The 24138-nt window shown below is 30.7% G+C and overlaps 1 protein-coding gene across 1 annotated transcript; it reads left to right on the forward strand.

The window, feature by feature from the left end:
- The first annotated feature begins 8326 nt into the window (after nt 1-8326).
- LOC124939281 (metalloendoproteinase 3-MMP-like) lies at nt 8327-9299 on the forward strand. Its single transcript, XM_047479768.1, has one exon. The coding sequence runs from the start codon at nt 8327-8329 to the stop codon at nt 9281-9283; it is 957 nt and encodes a 318-aa protein (XP_047335724.1). The 3' UTR covers nt 9284-9299.
- The last annotated feature ends 14839 nt before the right edge of the window (nt 9300-24138 follow it).

Raw genomic sequence — 24138 nt, forward strand, 5'->3', positions numbered from 1 at the left:
CAACAGTAACGGTTCTAGCCGTCTTAAAACCGTCACAGAAACAACACAAGTATCTGTAACGATTTTCGAAAACCGTTACTGATATTAATGGAACAACAGTAACAGTTTTAGCCGGCTAAAACCCGTTACTGAAAGGCAACAGTATTTGTAACGGTTTTCGAAAACCGTTACAGATACTTGTGTTGTTTCTGTGACGGTTTTTTATTTGTTAAACCGTTACAGTTAGGTTTATAGTAACGGTTTTTGAATTTATTTAATCGTTACTAAACCCTAATCGTTTTTTTTTTTACAAATTTTTACCTATATAAAACCACAATCATCAATAACCAAAAACCAAAAAGCACAATCATCAATAACCAAAAACCCAAAACTGCAATCATTAATTCAAAACAATAATCATCCACAAACTACAATCCATCCACAAACTACTACAATCCATCCACAAACTATAATCCATCCAAAAACTACAATCATATCACAAACTACAATATCATATCACAAATCCACAAAAACCATTAATTAACGTACTTCAAATTACATTTCAACTAACCAGAATTCAAGTGGAAAAGCGACGATCAAGTGGAAGGGGCATCATCTCTAAGTAGGAGGGGCATCATCTCGAGTGGGAGGGGCAGGTGGACGTTGATCATCGGGAATCCTGGATAATAAGAAGTTCATCGTCGATCTCATCTCAAGCATCTCATCCCGCATTCTATCACGCTCCCTTCGAGCTTCTTCACGTTCCTCTTGACGCTGCATCAATAATGCTTTGCGCTCCATTTCACGCTGCTTTTGTGCTTCCTCACGCTCCATCTGACGCTCGAGTAAGACTTTTTCGCGCTCTCTCCGTGACTGAAGCTTCTCCGCTTCACGCTTCTCTCGCATCCTCTGCATCTCCTCAAGAAAAAGTTGGTTTTGTTCACGGAAATTTTGCGTGTCACTGCGCGGTGTGCTAGAACCACCACGAGCATCAGCTCTAAAAGATCTAGGTGTGACACCGGAACCCAAACCCACAACTCGCCCATGTCCTTGAGACCTGAATGCGCACTCAGCCAACTGCAATTCATTTCTATTCGGGTCTTCTTCTATAGCAGTTCGCAAGGCAGTCTACAAACACAAATTACATTTGATTACATACATAAAATAAATAAAAGAAATAAAACTAATAAACACGACTTACCACTTTTTCTTGAATAATAGGGGAACCTCTGGATTTGGATCTTGCAGAGTTGGTTTCTTTGTATGAGTGTGCAGAAATAATTCCGCAAAATTAGGCGACGTACCGGTAGTCTTCTCCTGTACAAATTTAATAATTAATAAAAACTTAATAACATTATAAACTTTGTTATTCAATGATAAAACTACCATTTGCTTCTCCACTTGCGAAAATGAGATGTTGCCCGCATGATTCTTGTACACAACACGTGACCTATTTTGCGCATTCACAGTACTTGTTTTCTGCAAATAAGAAAACATTTGTGTTTAATGAATGATTAATGTAATAGCTCTTTATAAACACTTTAATTTACCTTGAATTCCGGAGTGAGAAAGCGACGATCAAGTAGATAATGCCAATCACTTATTTCGATCTCGGGAGGGAGATTTGCCCTAATCGCTTGCTCGTTACCTTCACGGGCTTTAATGTACATGGTGTTCCAATGACATCTCCATCTATCCCATAAATTGTTGGCTTGATACTTGTTGATGTCCTCCCCCACAGCCACGAAAGGATCCTAAATAGTCAACATTAAAATACGATTATAGATTGTGATGAATACATAATGGACTTAATAATATAAAAAGTTATTGTGATAACCATTTATATGTGATCTAGTTGTGTAGAGCTCAGGTCCGACCAACGCAAAGTCCTGTGAGGTAGTGCACTGGAGTCTCGAATGACACTCCCAATATGCCTCAACCAAGCTGTCTTATTCTCGCACATTGGTTTACCATCTACCGGGTTAAATTTAAGAGTCATCTTTTGCCCCACTTGCAATCTACCAACTGCTTTATTCTTGTTCTCGCCCCGTCTCCTCCTCGAAATAGATCCTAAAATTAAACAAAAAATTATATAGGATCATAACAACTAACTTAAGCAAAAACACAAGTACCTCCATCTTGCTCCTCAGACGGGGGTTGTGTCTCATCCTCATCCTCATCGGGGTTAGTGTTTGGTACACTATCAACATTCATGACATCATCAAGGTCCAAATCAATTTCCCCGATAGAGTTACACAATTGCAAAGGATCTTCTAAATGGTCCTCGGTCCTTTGTACAAGGTCGTTTAGCGCGCTGCTTAAACTTTTACCTTGCATTCTTTTAGGTGACATGATAGTTGCAAATATTGAATGTAATGTTTATAAGACAAATTTACAAGTAACCCATTCAACGTTGGATTATGTTGATAGGAGGATTGTATAAGAAAAAAATAATGGACAATACTATATGCTTTTATGAACAGTAATGGATATGCACTTATGAACAGTAATGGATTATATGAACAGTAATGACTTTCCCTAATTAGATTACAACCGTTCATGTCAAGTTGTTCTTAAAATCTCGCAATAATAAAATTCCATAATCCATTGCCAAAGCCAGTTTCAAATTGAACAAACAATAAAGAAGAAGATACACTAGATTGAATCACAAAGTTTAGAAATTCATTCAGTAGACAATTCAGATTTTGACAAGCCTAATATAAGATTCACTACTAAAATTTTCTGAATATGATTAGGAAAACTAATTCAAGCTGAATAAAAATACAACCATTAATAAGAAATTGAATTTGCAGCTTATATTCATGAAATCAGGAAAGAAATTAACCAAGTTGAAGCAAAAGATTTGTTAATCAATCAATAATCATATGATTTGATTCTTCACAAATGAGTACACTATAGAATTACTGTTCTGCAAATTCAGATTCAAAGAACTCAAATGAAAGTAAATTTAATATGTTCTGCAAATTCAGATTCAAAGTAGTTGAATATACTATGGAATTCATATAATATATATCAGTGGATTTGCAATGAGTATTTATAAGAGATGAATCAAAACCTGATCGGGGTTGGCAGGGAAGAACGGCGATGAACGGCAATGTACCAGGTCATTACCAAAATTATACAAACGTAAGCAATTGGGAGAACCAAATGAGCGCTTAACCTGAATGAGCAAACAATAGTATATCAATGTATTTGAAATTTGTATATTTTAAACAAGCAAGTAAAGAGTATTCATTCACTATAGAAATCAAATGTATATCAAAAGTAATTACAGGATTGATTAAAGGGAGAGGAAAGTCTTACCTGTTGGATAGAGCCGCGATGAACGACGGTGTTGGCAGCGAATAGAGCCGCGATGAACGGCGGAGAGAAGAAAAGGGGAAGAAAACTTACCTGGTCGGCGGATGATCGGCGGCAGAAGAAGATCGGCGGATGATCGGCGGAAGAAGAAGGAAAAGAACGGTCGCGCGCGGAAGAGAGGAAAAGAAAGAAATAAAGAAAGGAAAAAAGAAAGAAGAAAGAAGGCGCGGCTTATTAATGAGTATCTGTAACGGTTATAGGGAAAACCGTTACAGATACTAGTAAAGAAGTTAAAAAGACGGCTTACTATCTGTAACGGTTATTCACAAACCGTTACAGATACTCTATCAGTAACGGGTTTCTACTAAAACCGTTACTGATATCCAATACAAAGAACTTTAACTGACACCTTATCTGTAACGGTTATAGGGAAAACCGTTACAGATACTAGTAAAGAAGTTAGAAAGATGGTTTATTATCTGTAACGGTTTGTGAATAACCGTTACAGAAACTCTATTAGTAACGGTTTTTTATTAAAACCGTCACTGATATCAAGCCGTATCTGTAACGGTGTATATAGTCGTTACTGATATACTCATATCAGTAACGGTTTAATATAGTCGTTACTGATAAAAAAAAAATATTAGTAAGGGCATTCGAACGCCGTTACTAGCAGTCGTTACAGAAGATTTATTTTTTACAGAAGATTTATTTTCTACTAGTGGGCTAAACAATCATGCAGTTGTTATTGTTGTGTTATTTAATTTCCTTTTTAGCCTGTTTCTAAATTTAGGGATTTGTTTTAATATTTAGGTTATTTTGTTATTATACTTTGTATTTAATTGACATACTAACTATCTGCATAAATTATGTTGTATCATAAAAAGGAAGATTATTCTTTTATCCTGGTGAGGCCCCTGGTGCATTCGACTTGTAGAGCGTGGTATTACACGAGATTGGTCACCGGTTAGTATTGACGTAATGTGAAGTTCAAAATATAAGCATTGTATGCGGTCGAGAATTGTTAGTGGGACAAAAAGAACTTACACTGTGATAATATTCAAGAAATCAAGACTTTATACGAAGTTTGAGACAAGAAAAAAGTTCTAAAGTTAAAGAGATGCGTAATTAGTTTTGTTAAGTCTAATTTGTAGAATAATAAGTTATGTCTAATTGTAAATTTGAGACCCTCAAATGATAATAATATTCTTATGAATTTATACATAGTGTGTTGTATGATTAATGCATGTTTTATAGTAGCATATGTAGATAAAATATTCAAGTTTCTTACATCCAGAAATAGTTAGTCTTACTTCCACCTTTTTTATCTAATATCATTAGCACCAACTATAATGTAGATAATAGGATTCTGACTCAGTCGAGCTCGAGTCGAGCTCGAGTACTTGTTTTGAGTTCGAGTTCGAGCTCGAGCTTTAATTTTGATACTCGATCGAGCTCGAGCTCGAGTTCGAGCCGTTGAAATTTTTTCGAGCTCGAGTAGACCTCTACTCGAGCTCGACTCGTTTTCAGCCCTAATTCTGAACATGTCTTATAGAAATATTAAGGCACTTTTTCAATTGGGATAAGATTATAAGAGCTATTTTTCTATAATAAAAAAAGAAGCTTTTAATATATTAAGTTTGAGATGTTATTCTCTCTCATATGTGATAAGACCGAAGTTATAATGGGTTGGTCAATTATTGTTTCCTTGAATTTGTCTGTCTTAATATTCTTGTTTTAAGTTTTTATAATCACACTCACTTTTGATCATATCAAAAGAAATAATCCCTTATTATGATGATTTTTAATATCATTTTGATGAGATTTTAAAACAATATTAGTTTTTAGGGAAAAAAAGTCTAGCCAATATATACATTAAAATAGACAACAATTGCATACACAATGTAATTAAAGTAAGAATAATGAATTGTTCTATAAAAGTTATGTGACTTGTTCCATTACTTCCTATTAATCAACTACAAGACATATTTCTTCATAATAAATTAATGTGTTTAAGCATTTCCGCCCTTTACCAAGCCTGCCCTAGCCTTAGGGTTCCTAACATATGGCCACCCAGAAAACAAAATTTAAATGCAGTTCTCTTAAAATTTAAATCAAATAATCTAAACCTATAAAAAAAAATTAATTAACCAAATAGCTACATTGTAGGTGTTCACTTAGGATGAGCCAAACAATTATTGTTCTATATTAATTTTCTTTTATTTTATTTTCTAAATTTAGATTTTTTTCTTTGTTTGTTTGTTGCGTTGGCCATCGTTCTTCGACGCTATAAAATTGGACGTTAAAATTGGTTGATTATTAACCACGACTTTAGGGGGAGGAAGCGGTGGTTAATAATATAGCATTATTAACCACGACGTTCTCCCAAAGCCGTGGTTAAAAATGTAACATTATTAATCACGGCATTCTCCCAAAGTCGTGGTTAATAATGCTATATTATTAACCACGGCTTTGGAAGAACGTCGTGGTTAATAATTGTTGCTCTCGGGTTTTTAGTTATTTTTTATTTTCACAAAACTTATTTCAAATATTTTTACGAACAAAAAAAAACAATTCATAAATCAAATTAAATCCAAATTCGACAAAATTCTAAAATAGTAATACAAAAAACTGAAATCAAATCGTAATGTGAATCACTGATTGGGGGGATTCCTAGACATGAACGCCTCAAAAGCCTCTTGTTGTGCGCGCACTTGCGCCTGAATATCATTACTCATTTGCTCATATGCCTCCTTTTGTGCTTCATGTTCTACGCGCACTTGCGCCTGGATATCGTTAATCATTTGCTCATGTGCCTCCTTTTGTGCTTCCTGTTCTGCGCGTATCATATTCAACTCTTCTCCCAGAATCATGTTCTCTTCCATCAGTGTTTGTTGTGACACATGTGAATTGACGCTTGAAGAAGAACTTTTCCTTTGATCGGGTCTGAAGTGAGTGGGACGTATTCCCGATCTCATCCCTGTCACCCTCTCGTGTCCCTATCGTCCTAAAGCAGACTCAAACACCTTGACCGGCGACAAATTATAATTTGTTTCTAACCACTCGTGCATCACAGTCTACGATCATTTCAAAAAAAAAATATTATTTATGTAACTATCTTTTCTCATCAACTTATCCAATCATCATTATAACCTAGGGTGGGAGGTGAAAAATTAACTTACACAAATTTATTATATATGAAAATCACATCAGAAATTGTGAATGTAATAATGAGATATTTGCTGTCGCTGCCATAATATATAAATTATTTTAATTGGATTTTATATTATTTTAAGTTATTGAATTCATGACCTTCAGAAAATTTGATCGTACTTTAATATTTAGTTATTAATCTCTACCTTATTGAATTTTTTTTTTGTTAACTTTATATTATATATATAATCTAGATATATATTAAACATGTCTTTGTAATGTATATACATAATTCTAAATATATCTATATGTATAATTGTGAATCAATAACTTTTGTGGTAAGTTTTTATTTATTTACTAATTAATTATAAATGTAAATAATAAAAATAAAAACAATTAGCCGTATAGCGTGGTGTTTGGTCCAAGTTGATAAACATTCATCTTCCCTCCCAAAGAGTGTGCTGACTCAAAGTTGTTCCCAAACCAAACTTTGGGATTTTCTTGGACAAAAACATAATTGAAAGGGGGATTTGATTTATTCAAATTAATCATTTATATGGAAGTACAATTAGTCGTCCTTCAGAATAAATAATCAGGAGAGAATTTAGAACCAAATTTTGGTACAACATCCATCCATTAGTTAGTGTGTAATAATTAAATATTTAATATATAATAATACTTTAGCATTAGAAAATAAAGAATGAAGGAATGACATCAATTGCTAATGAAATTTACTATTTTTTAAAGGACATAGACTTTGAAAAGATCCATTTATATTGGGTAACTCCATTGCATACAAAAGAACAAACATTTAACAAAAATAACAATAAAGATTAAATATTATCCAAATGACAATCAAACCAAACTGCTCATAATGAAAAATAATTTCATAGATCTATCTTTTACAGAAATCATTACAATTGAATGTATTATAGTGAGATAATATGTTTACATTTTAACTTTTTAGAGTCTATTCATAAATTGTTACGAAATCAAAATCGTTCTATGCCGGTCTAGAATGATCCCGTAAAACTCGTGGGTTTTTTCACTTTATGGAAATTTTTAATGAAATCATGTTAAGTCGTTTTTCTCAAAAATAATTTCATAGCTTATGAGTTTCGACCCACCAATGGCTAACCACGAGGAGCAGCCTACTTCAAGACCCTTGAGTTGTACTAGAATTATGATCAATCTATTTAAAGAAGAATATACACAAGATAATACTATTCATCCACCAAATCTTATAAAGTTTATAAAAACAAAGTGAATATGTAGCATAATAATCATTATTTGTTTTTTTATTTAAATTCAAATGCTAAGAATAGAGATTTTAAGTCATAGTTATGTATTAATTTAAAATATCTTATCATCTAAGCTAATGTGATAATTATTTATAAACATATATAACAATCAATCCACATTTTAGTTATGGTAGTTATATATTCATAAATTATTTTAATTATGGTTGTTGGTTATCTAATTTAACAACTTGTTTACAAAACATTCATTAACAATCTTTTTATTTTGTAACCATCTTTAAATAAATAATAATTAGCTTATAGAACAACTAGTTCATTGAGTAAAGAAAATTAATAATATTCAAGTAAAAAAATATAAACTTAACAATCACATTGTAACATAAGCCAACTAGAACATGTCTCCTGCCAGCAAATTTAGTTAAAAATAAGTTTTGTATAATTTATTGACATGGACAAATTAAGATGAAAATAAACTATATATTGAATTATTCTAAAACAACATGAAAACAACCTTCCCCTAAAACAAATCTATAAATAGGATCAACAATAAGGTACAACACACAAAACCAACTTCACCTCAAACAGCCAAATCAATCTTTTTACAAATATTCATGATGGCTGCAAAACCACATCTTCAACTGCCAACAATCATTTTGGTTCTCTCTATCGGACTTGCATTTGTGGCCCTTGCAAGTGCTTTCGAGCTCACCTCTCCCTCACCCTCTTCCTCCCCGTCACCCTCACCATTGCCCTCACCCTTTGGTTTCTTGAAGCATTTGATAGGATGCCATAAGGGTGAGAAAGTAAAAGGAATCAAACAACTCAAGAACTACCTTGAGAAGTTCGGTTATGTTCACTACGACCACTCTAACAAATCTCAGACTCATGACGACGACTTTGACGATATCTTAGAGGCAGCTGTCAAAACATACCAAAAAAATTACCATCTTCGTCCCACCGGAGTTCTCGACGCTCAAACCGTGTTAACGATGTCTATGCCTCGATGTGGCTGCCCTGACATCATCAACGGGACCAATACCATGGAGAGAGAGCACGGCCGCCATCTCGGATCCCTACGAATTGTTAGTCACTTTCAATTCTTTGATGGAAAACCTAAGTGGCCAGCCGGAAAAACTCATCTAACCTATGGTTTTCAACCCGGAGCGACATCCCAATTCTCCAATATCATGACCAGAGCGTATAATAAGTGGGCGTCTGTCACCCATTTTACATTTTCTCAAGTCAACTTTAACAGTGCCGACATGAAAGTAGGGTTTCATGGTCAGAAATCAGGTGACGACACGTTTGATGGGCCTGGAGGCGTGTTGGCACACGCATGGGCCCCAACCAATGGACAAGCTCACTACGATGTTGATGAGATATGGGCGGATGGTGTGGTTCCGGGTGCATACGACTTGGAGAGTGTGGCCTTGCATGAGATTGGTCACCAACTAGGATTGGCGCACAGTCAGGTTCAGAATTCAATCATGTGGCCGTCAATTGCAGCGGGGACAAGGAAGGGTTTAGTCCAAGACGATATTCAAGGAATCAAGACTTTATACGGGGTTTGAGAGAAAATAAATGAAGAAGTTATAACAAGACCATATTTAAATCATCATGGCCTAAGATCTTATGTTATGTCTAATTTCAATAATAATGGGTTATCTACTTGGGAATTTGAGACCCTCAATATTAATAATACTACTATTATACCTTGCATTGCAAGATTTATAATATATTAATATTATACTAATTTTGAAAAATGTAGGAATCATTAATGAAAAAATTGTTGATGGTAAAATATTAGTTTCTAATGGAAGACAATATATATATATATATATATATATATATATATATATATATATATATATATATATATATATATATATATATATATATATATATATATATATATATATATATTAAAAATCAGACAACAATTACAAAAATAATATAAAAATAACTCAATATTATATAAATAAACATAATTATTCGATTCTGACTTATTAAAACACTTTTTATTTAAAAATAGTAATTTTTATTGGGAATGATAGTTTCAAACCTTCCAAAAAAAAAAAATTCAATAGTGTCTTGTTTCAATACTTCCTCTCTGAAATCAACTTCAAACCTAACATTGCCAAGTCATATTTCTTTATAATTAACCCTTTTAATCACTCTCCCTTGTACCCTGGGCCTGTAAACATAGGGCCACAAAAAATATATAAGTTTGACTTTAATCATCTAAGCCTATAACTCGATTGCTATCACCTTTTATATTTCTTCTGGTTTTTTGGTATATATAGATGAGATGAGTGTATGAAATAATATTATATGGTAATTAAAATGTCAATTATAACTCACTCTAATGGTTGAAATAAAATAGTATTGTCAACTCAAATTTTTCAAATTCGATTTTAAAAAAAATTATTAAATTTAAATGAATTCGAGCTGCTCCTAAATTGGCTTTAGAATATAGAGTTGAACATTTAAAAGTGATAGGGTATAGTTGAACATTTAAAAATTGTGAAGAATATTTAAAAAGAATAATCATCTCTTCTAGTCTAACGACAACTCAGTCTCCCTTAAGTCTTAGTTTCGAGTTCATCGATCGACAAGTTATATATGCTCGTTTAATTAATTAGTTAAGTGTGTTTGCGGGTTATGTCATTAAACCTCGGGAATTTGTCGTAGTCCGAAAGAGAAGCAAAACCCATTTAAAAAAAATAAACTACAAAGAATAATAAACATGAAATCTTTAAATTGAATATAACGTTGAACAAGAATTTAAAAATTATTAAAATATAATTTTTTTTCTTATATATATACTTCCGTTTCTTTAAAACAATTTTTTTATAATAATAAAAATTTAATATTCAACAAATTAATATTAATTAAAATTAAGGGGATAATTAAGGGTAGGTCGGTACTATATATTTAAATTTTTGTATCCATACCTTATATCATAACAAAAGTTTCGGTATATAAAAATTAATACATTTACCATATCTTTAATTTAGGTATATTTTAATTTCGATACGATAATAGTATATACCGTTCATACCTTAAATTCACAATGTTCCTAAAATACACTCCTACCATGTTTAGGAGTTACATAAAATTTTGGTTTTGAAGTTATTCTTACACTCATTCGAGTCGTGGATTCGAGTCCATCAAGAGACAAGTTCTGTTCGCCTGATTAGTTAATTAAATGTGTTTGTGGACGATGTGATTAACTCTCGGGGATTAATCGCACTTCAAAAAAAAAGAACCATTTTTTTTAAAAAAAAAACTACAATGAATAATAAACATTAAATCTTTAAATTGAATATATAATTGAACAAAAAAAAATTAAATATTTTAAATATAATTGATTCCATATATACTTCCTTTATGTTTAAAACAAATTATTTTATAATAATAAAAAGTTAATATTCAACCAAATTATTATTAATTAAAAGGAAGGGGATAATTATAGGTGAGTGGGTATTGTATACTCTAATTTTGATCCACACTTTATACTGTACTGAATGTTCTGGTAATTCATACATTAATAGTACTTATATCTTAATTTACACGGTATATATTAGTATATACCGTTCGTGTCTTATAGGTTGGAATTAAACTAATTTCATTAATTAAATTGAAATGATATTTGGGTTAATAAAATTCACACCAAATTCAAATATAAATTAAGTGTGAAATTAATTCATGTAAAATTCATATGAAATTTAAATGTGAATTAAAGTGAAATTAATCCAAATAAAATTTATATGAAATTCAAATGTGAATTAAAGTAAAATTAATTCAAATAAAATTCACATGAAATTCAAATGTGAATTAAAATGAAATTAATCCAAATAAAATTCACATGAAATTCAAATGTGAATTAAGGTGAAATTGAATCCAAATGAAATTCACATCCAATTCATTATGAATTAAATTTGTCAATTGTTACAATTAACATAAATGTCTTGAATGAGGCAATTAACAAATGGTGTTAATTGCTATTGTAACTACAAAATACTTATTGTTGGATTTAACTTGCAAAGATAATGAAAAGGCAAGCAAGGATAATCGTTGGATGATGGATTAGTGGCTGTTGGATTAAAGAATTGATTATGAGTTTAATTTTCAACTATAAATATCTCCTCACCTTGATTCCTCTCCACACATGATCTTATCACTTCTCACTCTAGAATTCTAAAAGTCTTTCCTTGTTCTTGTGAGTGTTTTTATGAGTGTTCTTCGAGTTTCTTGACTTGACCATTTCTGTGCCAAACCCGATGATTGTGATTCAGGTACTTTTGTCTAGTTCGTTGTTGTAGTGGTTTTTCTGTGCTAAATCATTGCAGGTTCCGTTGTACCTTGGGAAACAGTCACCGACGAAACTCTCCAGCACAAACGGGAGAGGGTGAAACTGTTTTAAGGGAACTGTGATTTCACAGGCCTCGGAGCAAACGAGAAGACATTTCTTCATCTCATTACATAATCTATTGTATATGTTCTATTATCATTTTATTGTATTCATATATTATTTACGTGTAATTTTTTACGAGAAAAGATTACCAACATAATATACTCCTACCTTATTTAGGAGTTATAGAAAATTTTAGTCTCAAAGTTATTTTTACTCACTTTCGAGTCGTTGACTCTTATTTTCAAATTTCATTATGCTTTGTACTTGAGATAAATTTGACAACATATTAGATTTTATTGGATCTAATCTGAAAAAAAACAAATACTATAATTTATAGTGAAATAAAATTAGTTACATATCTAGTAAAATAAAATATATAGTAATGGTATATATTGAATAATATTAAAGTATAATTATATTTTGATTTAATTTTCAAAAATTATATTTTTATAATTAAATTAACATCAAATATGTTTGCAAAAGAAAATTATGTTAGGTCCATAAGATACCACAGCTTTTAGTGTTCTATGATTCACCTCCGAATAATGAGTAGGTAGTTCGATCCTTTTTTTCCCTCTTCATATTAAACTGATGGGGGATGCGGAGCAATAGGTCGAATTACTATATAAAGAAGAGTTGTAAACTATAGGACTTTTTCTTCGAGTAAGGATATTTAGGTTTTTCTTGTTCTTCTCTTTGATAAGAATAAGGATTTGAAATGATACAAATTCCTCTTTATTCTATTGTGCTCAGCGAAGAAACTGCCTAAACAGATATTTTCAGATCCAATTTCTAAGTCTGATTCTTGCATAGAAGAACGCAACTGTTGCAAAAACCGATCAAATAGTAGTAGGTGGCATCCCCTCTTAGTTTTGATTAGGCGGAATAATTTTGTTTTGGTTCTTTTCCACATTCTGACAGGGTGAAATCATAAAAGAGTATCATTTGTCGATAGTGGAGGGGTAAAATCGTCACCATAAACCATGGAATATCAACTCAATTGGGAATTTCCCCCACCTCCACAGTGCCTACGTCTATACGCGTTTAAAAACTTTCGCCCAGCAAAAATGATTTTTTATACTTTTAAAAAATAAATATAAAATATAAAAATCTCTTTGAAATTATTGAAATAAAATTAAATCAAAATGAGGAGTTTTTTAAAAAACCAGTTTGTGACTAAAGAGTCACCACCTAAATTTTTATAAAATTAGGAAAAATAAATTATTGGCATGTAAAACAATAACGCCATTAAAAATAAATTTTAAGGGTTTGGTGTGCTAAATCTTAATGCTAAAGATGTATTTTATTAATATTTGAATTAAAAATATAAATTATTATATAAAATGTATAAACAATGAATTTTCAAGAAATGTCATTCAAATATGTTTAGACTTAATAATCATTCCAATTCATTCCAGACATTAATTACAAAATGAAGCATAAAGATCTTGTAAATATATACATAAATATATTAAAATATAGAGATTATAAAATAATATAAATCATAGGCCTAATAATAATGAAACATTTTCTAATCACTTTAAATATTAACATATTAATAGGCATGCATCAAATATTAATTTATAATTAAGTAAGTAATTTATATTATTTACATAAAATTAGTTTTAGAATTTTTAGAGCCTTAAAACAAAATAAAAGTAATTAAATATGAAAAATTAAATAATGATCAAACTGGTCCATTAATAACAAATCTTAATTTTTTTAAATATTACTTTCTTAATTAACTATTTTATTTTTTATTATTTAATTATTATTTAATTAATTCATGATGAATATCAGATAATAAAAAAATAATATAAAAATAAAATAAAATAATAGACCTAAATGACGATGGTTTGGCTATTGCTGTTGTCATTTTTATTTTTATTTTTTTTTATTCTCCTCATTTTCCAGCTTTTTGTTCGTCTTTGAATCTAACAGTCAAACACCCAAAATCTAACCGAAAATCAAGCTAATTTAACTGATAATACAACAATATTCACAGATATGATAAGCAAAGATCAATTAGCTCATCCCAAAAAACATCAAATATTCAGATATTCATGTAATTAATGATAAATAGAACGAAGACAGAACCTTTGAATGAAGATGATATGTATATATAAAAAAAATGGCACTTACAGTGATATCAAGTGATATCAATTGTTCTTCAACAACTATAGTGATATCAAGTGATATCAATTGTTCTTCAACAACTATAGGAACAACAACAGTCACTCAAAAAGAGAAAGGAGAATGATTTCTCAGAAAATCTTTTAAAATAACAGTCGTGATGGAAATCTTCTCTCTTTTTCCCCTTTTCTTTTTTTTCTCCATCTTTATTGTTGTGTCGGGATATTTATAGTGGTCTTTTTCTCCCTCCACAATGTAATTTGCTGAAAGAATTTTGCTTATTTAGAATTGCCCTGTCATTTAGGAACTCCCGATCATTTAGATCATTTAGAATTTTCTTGTAGCGGTAAATAATCTCTCATTTTTTTCTCACCATTTTCCTTAAACCCTAAAAATCAAAATCAAAATTAATATTTATTAATTTTATTTATCCTATTTATTTGCACAAATAAACTAATATTAATATATATATATATATATATATATATATATATATATATATTAGCCTATTTATTTTCTTATTTATTTTTAATATATAAAATAAAATAACTTATTTAATAATAAATTAAATCATTTAAAATTAAACCTATTTATAAAATATTATTATTTTATTTGCAAGATACGATATTATTCTGCCAAAAAGTAATCTTATATTTTCAAACAAAAATTATTTAGTAGGCTTCAGATTTATTTAATAAATATAAATTTGGTCGGACTTACCGGTCCTCAAGAACATCAAAATTATAGTTTTTTCAATTTTGATGTTGGCTTGGATCCTTTGATCCAAGGGTTTCGGTAGCTTCACAAAGCTCCCAAGAACATTTACAATAACATCTCAATGTATTAATCAACCTGGATGATGATCAATTTGTTCAAAATAGTTTGTAGTCAAAAATTGGGTTTTTTGTTTTAAAGTTGTTTAGAAGTCAAAAGAGTTTGTCAATAGCTTCCTTATACTTCATATATACTTGATTGGTACAAAAATAAGAACTGATTATTCGTTTGGACCAATTCAAAACTCAAAAATTTTATTTATTTTAAAATTTTTGATTTTGATTAAACATGATCGAGATGGATCAAATATGATCCAAATAGTTTCCCAACATCATTGGAAACATGTTGGTAAACTTTTTGAGTTGTTGTTCTTGAGGATTAGCTCAATAATAGAAACCCTAATTTTTTTTACTTTTTAAATTCAAATTCGGATTTTTCTTTTTAAGTCTGATTGATCGCTTTTGGATTTCACATAAAGATCATAAATGATCATAAGATCAATTTTCAATCATAAAAATCAAGAACTAGACAACATACAAGTTTATGAAAACTGAAATATAAAAATTTCAATTTCAAACTGGAAGTGTTAGATAAAGGGAAAATTTTATATTAAGTTAAAGAATTAATAAGGGGAAATTAAGATTAAAATGAAATCAATTAATTAAGAGAAATGTTTTAATTGAACTTAAAATAATTAATTAAGACATAATTTTGATGATGCGTCATAGTTTTGATGATGTGATTAAATAAAACTAACTCCTATAAATTTTTAATGCGCAAGTAAAACTAAGGAAGTGCGGGTAGACGTCTGGGAAGACGTCTCAACAAAAGAGCTATGAAGAAGCGCGGGCAGACGTCTGAGTAGACGTCACAACAACAAAGCTGTGAAGAGGCGCGGGTTGATGTCTCAATAACAGAGATGCGAAGAAGCGCGGGCAGACATCTCCACAGCAGAACTGTGAAGAAGCGCAGACAGACGTCTCAACAAAAAAGCTATGAAAAATTCTAGGCAGACGTCTCAACAATAGAGTTGTGAAAAAGCGCTAGTAGTAGCCTTGCTTCATCAACAATATGAAGAAGAGCTGAACAACAGGGTTGTGCCAACAGTTGTGTTACGCTAACAGTAGAATAGCGAAGACCAGTGTTGAGGGCAACAACTATTATGCGCTATCAGCAACGCTCGATAACAACTAACTGTCATATCAGCTCAAGATGACAAGAAGTGCAACCAATGGAAAGACGACACGTATTCAAGAAACATAGTCGAACTTTGTTACGAAAAGACATTAAAGCACAACGAAGACTTTCTTGGTTACCTAATCCCTGAATTACTGAAGCATTAATTGCCGCATTAAATACTGAATCCTCATTAGCAATTTAGATCCCGGGATTTCCGGACTTCAGGTCAAATCAAGATCTCTAAATTTACCGGTCATTCGACCGTTGCCATGCTTCATATATGAAGAACATCAGAGTTCCACGGTGAGGTAGAAACATATACACACAACGAATACGAGATCACTTGAGCATTCAAACGATTCAATAATCTACGAATACTCAATTTACTTACTCTCTCTAGATCATACTTCATAAGTGTATTATGTAAGTTGAGATATATCATACTATAATATTTGAGAGCATATTAAGTATTGTAAGTTGAACAGAAGTTGTATGTTCAACAAAGAGTGATTACTAGGAGTTCATAACAGGCAGTTGTTAAGTCTTGGGTTTTTGACTGGGTTTGTGTAGAAGTTGTACAAATCAAAGTCTTCTAGTGGAATCCTTCTGAAAACAGAAGAAGGGGTGAAGTAGGAGTTTTATCTCCGAACATCCATAAAACTTTTGTGTTATTTACTTTCCGCATCTTCGTCTTGTATTTTCCGCTTCAAATATAGCAAGCATTTCTTTACTCCAAATCATGTCTCCCCTAAACAAAATCTCAATGTTCACCAAGGAAGATTATGATGATTGGAAAATAAGGATACAAGCTTACTTGGTTTCTTAAGATGACGATATATGGTACGTCATCACTGATGGGTCGATAAAGATCTAGATATCAACACAACCAAAACCTCAACCGATGGTATTCCTGAGATGAAGGATAATCCAAGACATGAGTTGACTTCTGAAGATAAGAGGAAGGGAAACCTAGACAATGTGGCCAAAGATATCCTCTATAAAACTCTGAATAAAAATATGTTTAGCAAGATCAAGTCATGCACAATTACCAAAGAGATATGGGAGAAGCTGACACAATTTTGCGAAGGCAACGATCAAACTAAAGAGAACAAACTTATGGTTGCCACACAAAGGTTTGGTAGAATCAAGATGCGGCCTAGAGAAACAATGACTGAATTTGATGAACGGTTCAGCAGCATTGACATTGAGCTCTCAGCTCTAGGAAAGACGTATAGCAATAGGGAAGTTGCTTTCAAGGTGGTGAGAGCCCTACCTAGAGAATGGGACATAAAGACAATGGTCATGATTGAATCAAAAGACCTCAACAAAATGGAGTTGCGCGACCTCTTCGATGATCTTAAAGCTTACGAGTTTGAAATAAACTCAAGAAATGAAGAAGAGCCGTCTATGTCCACCATCACTAAAGCGTTGGTGACCGCCGAAGATCCACCTATTGCTACAGTTGCAAAGTCTGCTGAGCAGATCAGCGACGACGCAATGTCACTCTTCATCAAGAAGTTTGGCATATTCATGAGGAAGAACCAATCCAACTCTAACTCTCATCCTAATAAATATAATAATAAGGATGAATCAAAAACTAACTTGAAATGTTTTAATTGTGACAAACCAGCTCACTTCAAGGCTGATTGCAGAAAACCAAAGAGGGACGACAAGAAGTCGTCTGATAGAAGAAACAAAAAGGAGTAAAATGCTCTATTAACTGAAGAAAGCAAAAGCAAATGGGCTGACAGCTCAGATGAAATCTACTCAAGTGAATATGAGGAGGAAAGCATCAAATTCTTCATGGCAGACGACAGTGAGGTATTTGACTTTACATCTGACGAGTTCAAAGGAGATGATGTGATTACTGGATTCAATAACATGGTCATTGAGTACAAGAAACTATCATATTCATTTAAGGAAATAAATTTGAAAAACAAATATGAAAGTACAAGCATTTCATCTCAAGATCTCAAAATAGAAATTTCTGAAATAAATGAGCTCTCATCTAAGGATGAGAAGCTCAAAGAAACAATCAAAACTCTTTCTACTGAAAACGAAAGATTAAACTATGTGATTCGTTCTTGGACTAAATCTGAAAAAGCTATCCAACAGCTAATTATTCAGCAAAAACCTATTAGATGCAAATCCGGTCTAGGATTAGATAACAACTATCCAGATAAGTCCAAGAAAAAGTTGAACCCAATTAAAGACGAGCTTAAACCAATAAGCTTTGTCAAGGGTAGCTTAACTGACAATGGAACTAATCACAGTTATGGTGACTTAACGTTAAAAGATAAGATTAAATATGTTAAGTCAACTGACAGCTGGCTCAAGCCAAAGAAACGGGTAGCCAACTGGTCTGACAAACAAAAACTTGACAGAAAGTCAAGAAGTTTTTACCAAACTTCATCTTTTAAAGTTAAGGAATCATCAACAGGAAGAATGCAATCTGCCAAATACAGTACACACACAACGGGAAATCCATAAAAATAATCAAAGTATGGATTCCCAAGGGACTAATAAGCCACGGACCCAAAAAAATTGGTACCATATCTGTTATTTTCTATGGATGTAGGTAAAACAGCACGTTTGGATGGAATACGTGTCAATAGATCAGCAAGTGACGGACATTTCCACGAAGCCACTCCCCGAGACTAAGTTTCCTTACTCTAGAAATATTTTATATCTCCTAGATTTGAATTAATTTAGTAGGCATAAATTTAAGGGGAATTTGTTGATAAGTTGATAAGTCAGACGTGTTGAGAAAGATGTTCTCAACTATGCTGAAAGAATAGTTGGTTGATGACTTGTACATCAGCCAAGTCATCTTAAGCTGAGTGGAGCAACTGTCTTTGATCTTATCAAAGATGATGTTGCTGTTAAAAGGAGGGAAACAACGATAGAGGGGGAAGAACAGGCAGGGGGAAGCCTAAACGAGGAGGAATGGGAGGTTGGGGAAGCCTTCTCCTCTGAAGAGAAGTCTAGAATATAGTATTGTATAGTTAAGGATATAATTAGATTTTTTTTTTTGTATATTATTGTTCATATATATAAATCTAATTTTCCTTTAAATTGACCTTGTCAGAATTAGGCTTGAATTAAATCATCCTCAAAAATAGGCTTGAATAATTCTAACTTAGCTTTATGTATTTCTGAAATCCATGTTCTTATGACTTAGTTTTAACATTATCAAAAAGGTGAAAATGTTAGATTAATTTAAAGAATTAATAAGGGGGAATTAAGATTAGAAGGAAATCAATTAATTAAGAGAAATGTTTTAATTGAACTTAGAATAATTAATTAAGTTGTAGTTTTGATGTTGCAACATAGTTTTGATGATGTGATTAAATAAAACTAAGTCCTATAAATGTTTAATTCACAGGTAAAACTAAGGAAGCGCGGGCAGACGTCTCAACAGTAGAGCTGTGAAAAAGCGTGGCAGACGTCTCAATAGTAGAGTTGTGAATAAGCACGGGTAAAAGTCTCAATAACAGAGATGTGAAGAAGCGCGGGTAGACGTCTCAACAGTAGAGCTGTGAAGAAGCGGGCAGATGTCTCAATAATAGAGTTGTGAAGAAGTCTGGGAAGATGTCTTAATAGCAGAGCTGTGTAGAAGCGCTAGCAGCAGCCATGCTTCAGCAACAGTCTGAAGAAGAGCTGAACAACAGGGATGCGCCAATAGTTGTGTTACGCTATCAACAGAATAGAGAACAATAGTGTTGCGACAACAATTGTTATGCGCTTTCAGCAACGCTCTATAACAACTAACTGCCACATCAGCTCAAGATGACAAGAAGTGCAACCAATGGAAAGACGACACGTATCCAAGAAATAGAGTCGACCGTTGCTACGAAAAGTCAAAAAAGCACAACGGAGACTTTCTTGGTCACCTAACCCCTGAATTACTAAATCATTCATTTCCGCATTAAATGCCAAATCTTCATTAGTCAATTTAGATTCCATGATTTCCAGACTTTAGGTCAAATCAATATCTCTAAATTTACCGGTCTAATACCGTTGCCATGCTTCATATATAAAGAGCATCAGAGTTCCACGACGAGGTAGAAACATATACACACAAAGAATACGAGATCAACCGAGCATTCAACAATCTACGAATACTCAATCTACTTATTCTCTCTCTATCTCATACTTCATAAGTGTATTCTGTAAGTTGAGATATAACATACTGTAATATCTAAGAGCGTATTAAGTATTATAAGTTAAACAGAAGTTGTTTGTTCAACAGAGAATGCTTTCTAGGAGTTCAGAATAAGTAGTTGTTAAGTCTTGGGTTTCTGACTGGGTTTGTGTAGAAGCTGTACAAACCAAAGTTTTCTAGTGGAATCCTTCTGGAAACAAACAAATGGTGACGTAGGAGTTTTATCTCTGAACATCCATAAAACTCTTGTGTTATTTACTTTCCGCATCTTTCTGTATTGTATTTGTCGCTTCGAATCTAGCAAGCATTTCCGCACTTGAAACCGTTCAAGAGATTGCGACGATTTTTCGAGAATAGAAACAGATTTATCTCTAACAGGATTAAAATTGAATTGAAAGTCAAGAATAGTACACCAATATTCAACCCCCCCCCCCCCCCTTCTATTGTTGTAGTGGATCCTAACATACAGGATGATTGAAAACTTACCAAGTGTTGGAGAACACTCCTTAAACCTTAAGGAAGCTTTCTAGATACTCAGATCCGAGCTTTAAGGTCTGTGGTGAAAATTCCAAAAATATAGAAGCTTTGAGCTTCTATGGCGGATTTTAGTGTTTTTCGGATTAGAAGTTTGAGAAACGAATTCTTGGCTTCAGAATTATTAAAGGAGGCTATATATAGCCTCCCGAAGTCAATGGATGCTTCAATTGGATCGAATTAGACAAAAGTCATTAATGGTGTTTTGGGTGTTCTTGGATCAACTTGTCAGAATAGGCACGATTGATGGCTAGAGTTATAAGAGAAATGATCAATGTAGTTGGGTGATCATTTCACCTTTCGAATTAGTCGATTTGGTTGATTATGGTGAAAGTTCCATCTTTGAAAAATCAAAGATTGATATGTTCTTATCCTTCCGGCAATCACGTTAGAGAAGACGACCGTGGGTTGAAATGACTTCGTTTCGGGGCATTTGTGAAGAATGTGGAGTGTTCTGTTAATGCACTATCGCGTTCCGTTGGCAATTGAGCGCTCCCTTAACGTTTTAGTTATGCTTCTTAGGCGCGTGCGTCTTTGGCTACAACAGGCTGCACGGATGGTCTATGAGCGTTGAATGACTCATCAGATGGTCCTGGTTCTGGCTGATTTTTCACAATCCAACCACATAGGATCACTGATTTTATTTTTTATTTAAAATTTGAAGGATTAGTGGAGTTGGAATTAGAATTGACATTGGAATTCTAATTCCAATTCCATGAGAATTTATAATGAATTACATTTTAATTTCTATGTTTGGAAAACTATATAATTATAATTCAATCTCAATTCCTATGTTTGAAACAAAGAATATACTAAAAATAATTTAAATATATATTATATATTTTATTAAAATATTGGTTTGATACAATCAATTAGGATAGCTCAAGTATTAAGAATGGTTTTAAAATTTCAATTTTCATTAAAAAAAATCATCGGTTCAACATGTTATCTTAATAGATTAAAAAGTATATATATCGATTCAAATTTTAACTTTCTAAATTCAAAAATAAAATATAGGCTCAATATTTTAACTTAATAAATTAAAATATATATATATTAGGTAAAAAATTTATTAATATATATATATATATCAGTTTGATATTTTAACATTCTAAATTCATAAAAATAATTATCGATTGAAAACTCTAGTCGTGTTTTAAATGATAAAATAATAAGTTATTTTTGTTTGATAAGACATAAAAAAATTGGAATTATAGTTCCGACCTAAAATGAGTGGAATTGAGAATTATAAAATTACACTAGATTGAATTCCATTAAAATTCTGATTTCAATTTTAATTTTTAACATTAGAGGGTCTACCAAACTTAAGAATTTAATTGGAAACCCCCATTTTAATTTCAATGTCATTTTCAGGGTTACCAAACACACCCAAAAAGGTTTATTTGAAATTAATTTTTCTTTCACCCTTTTAGCTTTAATTTTAATATTTGTGAATACACAAAATATTAAAATAAATATGAGAAATATTTTGCCAATTTTGTTTTATATTTTTTGATTAAATAATAATTTTTAGGGATGAAATGAGTAACTCATTTCATCTTAAATTATTTATTTGTATGGTTTCATTTTTCTAAAATTATTTTAAGATAAAATGAGTTCAATATTTATCTCAAATAATTTATTGTTTTTTTTTTGGTCATTTTACTTAATTAATTATATTTTATTTATTACAATAATTAGTCTAATTAATTGATTTAATTAGATTTTGAATTTGGATTAATTATTTTGATTTTATTTATTTTTAAATAAATTTAAATAATTATTTTATTTTTATAAATTAGATATATAAATTTTCCAGTGTGATTTACCATATTAAATAATATTGTTATCTAATTAAATATATCAAATTTGATTATCATATCCAATATTTAAATTAAATTGTAATTCTTATTAACATTTTTAATTGTTAACTTTTTTAAGAGAATATATAGTTGAACTATTAAAGTGTGAGTGTATAGTTGAATATTTAAGATTGAGCAATAACTAAAAAAAAAATGACATCATTAAATTGAATATAATATTCAGCAACAATTTAAAGATAATGTAATGTATCAACTTTTTGTATTTTTCTCGTCATCATCCTTTAAAGTATATAATATTTTATTTTTCTCCATATACTATTAAATTTAAAACATTCTTTTCATTAATAAAGGTTAATATGGTTAATTAAATACATATTTTTTAATTTAAATAATATTTAAATATTTAATTTAGTTTTTTATTTATTTTAATATATTTTGATAAACAACTTTTTTATTTAATAATATACTTTTTTAAATAATATAAATATTTTTTATTGTACAGTAATATTAAATTAAAATAATAAATATTTATAACTTATTTAAAACATATTAAATATAATATTAAATAAATTATAATAATATTAAAATAAAAGACTAATATATTTAATACTATATCGTTTTCTCTTTTAGTTTAAAACTATTGATTATTGGTATATATATATATATATATATATATATATATATATATATCATAATAAAAATAATTAATTCATTTAGAACTGTATTTTAATATAAAAAATTGAGTTATTATTACAATTTAATTTGGTGATTTCAATAATTAAATTCAAGAAATAACATTTCACTGTTTAACTATCACTTAATTTATTAATTAAAATATTAAAATTATTTTTGATTTTAAATTATTATATTATATATGTATATTAATATTCTTTTAAGTATTTATACATAAAATTATCTTTATTTTTCAAAATTACCGCTAATCATTATTTTTCAAATAACACATTTTTTTTTAACTCTTATCCGAATAAGGCCTAACACTTCAACTAATAAATAATATATTTTTAGAAATAAATAAAGGTTTCAAATTCGATTTTAACTTTGAAGTTAGGTTGAATCATGCTAAATTAAAACGTTAAATAAAGTGTAACATAAATATTTATAATAATTTGTAATTAGCAGGTATATCCCATTTAAAGAAAGATATCTTCTCTCTAAGATGTTTTTTTAAAAACAAAGTTTTCAATCAATTCATCATAATTATTGGTAAATAAGCTTTTATCAATCCCAACATTAAAAAAAAAAATCATTCAGGTTTTCTTCCATAATAAAATGGTTATTTAGTTTTATACAAAAATATATGTATGATATACTTACACAAAGTTAATTACAAGCACTTTGCATTAAAGTTTTTTTAAAACCAACTACATCAATTGAATTAAA

Source organism: Impatiens glandulifera, chromosome 5 (genome assembly GCF_907164915.1).
Source record: "Impatiens glandulifera chromosome 5, dImpGla2.1, whole genome shotgun sequence".
Taxonomy (NCBI): domain Eukaryota; kingdom Viridiplantae; phylum Streptophyta; class Magnoliopsida; order Ericales; family Balsaminaceae; genus Impatiens; species Impatiens glandulifera.